General features: G+C 23.6%; 1 protein-coding gene across 1 annotated transcript; it reads right to left on the bottom strand.

The window, feature by feature from the left end:
• Positions 1–479: 479 nt before the first annotated feature.
• Positions 480–3,965, bottom strand: PCHAS_1404100 (tetratricopeptide repeat protein, putative; the record flags this gene model as incomplete). The annotated part of the gene is made up of 6 exons (XM_016799535.1): positions 480–3,028; positions 3,146–3,232; positions 3,375–3,440; positions 3,571–3,607; positions 3,719–3,825; positions 3,941–3,965. The coding sequence occupies 6 exons, from the start codon at positions 3,963–3,965 to the stop codon at positions 480–482; spliced, it is 2,871 nt and encodes a 956-aa protein (XP_016654813.1).
• Between the last annotated feature and the right edge of the window lie 472 nt (positions 3,966–4,437).

Below are 4,437 nucleotides of genomic sequence, written 5' to 3'. Positions count from 1 at the left end.
TATTTACATTTGGATAAAAATTATTTACTATCAATTATACACTTGTTTACACATTTTTTTTCATTTATATATTTTTATATGTTTGAGAAATACCCACTAAAGTGCATATATAAATAACTTTGGAATTTTATATTTATTTTTTTGTTAAATATTCACATAAATAAAACATGTGAATTCATATAAATTTTTTTTGTGTATTATATTTTTAAGTGGTTCAAATTTGAAACATAGAACATTATAACTGTTATTTTTAATAATAATATATAATAAAATATTAACAAAAAAAATTAATTTATTATATGAAATTGGTAAAGGAAAAGTAAATAATATTCTAAAAGATACAAATAATATGCGAAAGTTTTTCGGAAAAATAACACGATATTATATATAGATATATATTTATGCGTGCAGTGATATAATAATAAACAAAAAAAAAGATTGAATGATCCTTAGAACAATAATAATGGTAATATTTTGGCTTATTTCTGACCATACATCCCATAAAAGAGAGAATTGAATTTTGTGTCATGCGTCTTTTTGATCATTCTAGCGGTATTATACAATTTTAACAAAGAAGTGTTATTTAAGCAAAATGGATTATTTAAATTTTGTAATATTTCATTATGCTTATTCAGCTGTAAATAAGACATATTTTTCCAATAAATAGGTTTTACATTTTGTGGGTTTATTATAAGGGCCTTATCTGCAAAATTAATAGATTCATTATAATGATTAAGTTTGTATAAACAATTAGATAAGTTCGTTAATATTTTTTCCATATATATTGTAAATTCTCGAATTTGTTCATCCTTTTGTGAATGTAAAATATCTGTTTTTTTTTCTTCAAATATTAAATTGTATATTTTCGAAAAGCGGAGTATATCGAACCCTTTTTTATAATATATCGAAGCAGCATAATACAAATTAATTTTCATAAAATCATTTCCTATTCTATTATATATTTTTAAATCTTCTACTTGTTCTTTAATATTCATGTTCCACGAATCTTTTTTTTTGCAAAGAATTTTAACTATCTTTATTTTTAAAATTGCGTCTTTTTCATAAAAGTTTTTATCAAAGTACACACTCTTTAATGAATTCATAATAAAAGAAAATTTGGTTTTTCTTTTTTCATCCTTAATATTTTCCCTTATTTGTTCAGAAGAATTGTATGTATCACACTGATGTCGGTTTATTGCATTTATAAGTTGAATGGGCTTAATTTTTTTTTTTTTTTGAATGTTAACAATTTTTTTAGATAGTATATTTCTCTTAACTTTTTTAAAAGAACGCAAATAAAAAGGAAGCCTGTTTATGTTTTCAATATAGTTAAATTCTTCAATAAAATGGTTTTGCAAAGAAAAAAAGGATTTGCAAAAGCGGTTAACTGTTCGTTTCTTTAATCCGTCTATTAGAAAAAAGCCTTTTCCTAAATTTCTGTTGGAAATTAGCCATTTTAAGAATTTTTTCTCATGATTGATTGCTTTATTTCTTAAGTTAGTGTTTTTTGCCGAACTTTCAATGTTTTTTATTTTTTTCGCTGATGTGTTAGTGTCCTCAATATGAATTTGGGATGATACAATTGATTCTCTTTCTTTTACTAGCCCTTCATTACGTTCATTGTTTCTTCTATTTTTAATTTCTTTCGTTACACCAGCAGAAGTTAATTTTTGAATTGGGGTTAAACTTTGATCCTTTAGAAATATATCATCATATAAAAGATGATAAATAAAATAGTCTTCCGAGCAAATATTTTTATTTTTTGATATAGGTATAATTAGTTCATCCCCTTCTTTCATTCCTTTGAAAGATTCATAAAACCAAATAGGTGAAGTAAAGCAAGATCCATAAGAGAAAAGAAAATAAGCTTTAGACTTTTTTATATAACTATTATTACTACTATAAAATTTGATTGGCAAAAATAGCTTGCCCCTTTTCTCTTTATTAATATTTTTAGAAATGCTCATATGAATAATCAATTCACAATTGGCATCGATAATAGGTTTATTATAGTATTTTCGATTGTCTTCATATAAATAAAAAAAGAACTTTTCTGTGCGATTCATATTTATTATTGACTTTATATTTACAGTTTTTGACCTTTTAAAACATACTAACTCTACAATTAGCTCCTTTTCACTTTTTGTAATTTCGTTATTTATATTATTCCCTTCACTATTTATGCTTATATTATTTTCACTTGTTTCTATGTTATTAGTATTTTCCCTATTTCCATCACAAGTACTATCATTCCCATGGTTATTTCTGGAAATTGGACGATCTACATTATTTAGTAGAGCTTTATGATTATTATATGGGTCCATTTTCTTCTCTTCAGATTCTTTATTTGTATAAATATTTTCCTTTGAATAATTTATATGAAAGCATTCTATGCCTTTAAGGGTTATTTTTGATATTTCTCCTTTTTTCATATTTTGCAAAACTTTAAATAAACCTCTATATCTTAGATTATTCAAATCAAAAATCATATGGATATATTCTTTATTTGACTTTTCTTGTATAAAAAAATCGATATAATCATTTTTTTTAGGGGAAATAACCCCTTTACCCTCTTTTATAACCTCTTTTGTTATGGTTTTATCATCATTTAGTGTATCAACTCTGCAAAAATCTTTTAAATAAATAACAAATGTACAGATATCATCTTCATTTAAAAACTTATATTTTAAATTGTTTATATCGTCTAATTTTAAATATTGCGTATTTTCATTTTGGCTGCTTTCTGGATTGGTGTTTACAATATGATTGATGGTTTCAGGGGTGAAATCACTATCAATTTTAACTGTATTTTTATTTTCGTTATTGTTGTTACTATAAATTTGGTGTTTTCTTAATAGTAATTTTACATCATTTGAGCTTAATTTGATTCTTTTAAGTTGATTAACTATGGGGATTGCAGAATATTTATCGACGCATTTCTTTTTAAATTGTAGTCCCTTTTTAAAAGCTACCCTAAAGGTTTCCTTTTTATCATATTTGGGTATTTGCTCGGAATTTCGAAATATCTCTGTTAAAGAGGTGAAGCAATACAAAGTGATGTATATGAATGTAAAAAATGGGAGTATAAATAAATATATATGTGTATGTATATGTATTTTTATGGAACAAGGCTATAGTTGATTACTTTTGAATATTTTTGGAGCTTGAACAATACAAACTTCGTTAGGTTTCATGCATTTCAATGCAATTTCACACACATAGGGTATTTGATCTATAAACAAATAAAATTAAATATTCATGAATATGTAAACATTAGAAATGTATGCACATATATTATTATTCAGCTATAACAAAATTAAAGTATGCAAGTACACGAAATTAGAAACAAAATGAAAAAGGCAATTTTGTAGAACCATTTTTTCCTAGATAGACATCAGCCGCTGTTATTGTATCTTCAGAGCCAAGTTCATAGTATATCACTTCAAAAATGGAAGGAAATGGGTGAATAAATAAGTAAATTTATAGGTATATGTTTCATAATTTTAAAAAAATATCACTTATTTTTGCGAATAGAAGAGTTATTATTATTTTTTAATAATTTTTTTTTACATTTTACTTTGTGGCCATTTGTGGGATTATAATAACCCTTAAAAAAATAATAAAGTAAATAAAAAAGTCATGAAAAGAAAAGATAAAATAAATATCAACATTAATGAAACAAATTGATCAATAAATATAATAATAATTAAAAGTTTACATATCCAATTTGTTTTATGATTTTTATCGAAAATGTGTCTTCACTTATAGCATAAACATCATTCAAATATTCACATGGGGCTTCATCATCACTATTAAAGTTATAGGCTTAAAAAACGAAAAATTGGAGAATTAAATGTCATAATTGTAAATATGTATCATATATACATGAATTTAATATTATACAAATATTTATATAAAAAGTTTTATATTGATTATTTACTTGGTGCTTCCGAGTCAGTTATCATTTTCCCCTTAAGAATGCATTTATTCAAGTTTAACAGTAATCGAAAGAATATTATTTGGATAAAGATATAGACATCTTTAATCAAAATCTATGCTTACAATTAGCTGTTAAAAATGAGTTTAGGTTTTTTTTTTTTAAATAATTAAAAATATATATACATATAGTAGGCATGAAAAAGAGAAAAAAGAAATTTGTAATGTAATTAAAAAACGTTTACTGAAATGCCTGTGGTTTTTAGCACAAAAATTGCATAATGCAAAAGGGTGGATAAAAGGAAATAAAAAATATCCCATAATATGTGTACTTATATAGCACAAGCAAATTGGTAAATATGAAAATAAGACTTTTAAGAATACGATATACTTTTGATAAGTTTCAAAAAAAATTTTAATTACAATTAAAGTTTAAAAAATAAATTAAGAAAGTACATATAAAACTATAATAAGATGGTTGAAATATAAACACTAAAAAAT

This window comes from Plasmodium chabaudi, assembly GCF_900002335.3.
Source record: "Plasmodium chabaudi chabaudi strain AS genome assembly, chromosome: 14".
Lineage (NCBI taxonomy): Eukaryota > Apicomplexa > Aconoidasida > Haemosporida > Plasmodiidae > Plasmodium > Plasmodium chabaudi.
The sequence above is the reverse complement of the archived record's forward strand: the minus strand, read 5'-3'. Positions and strand labels throughout refer to the sequence as shown.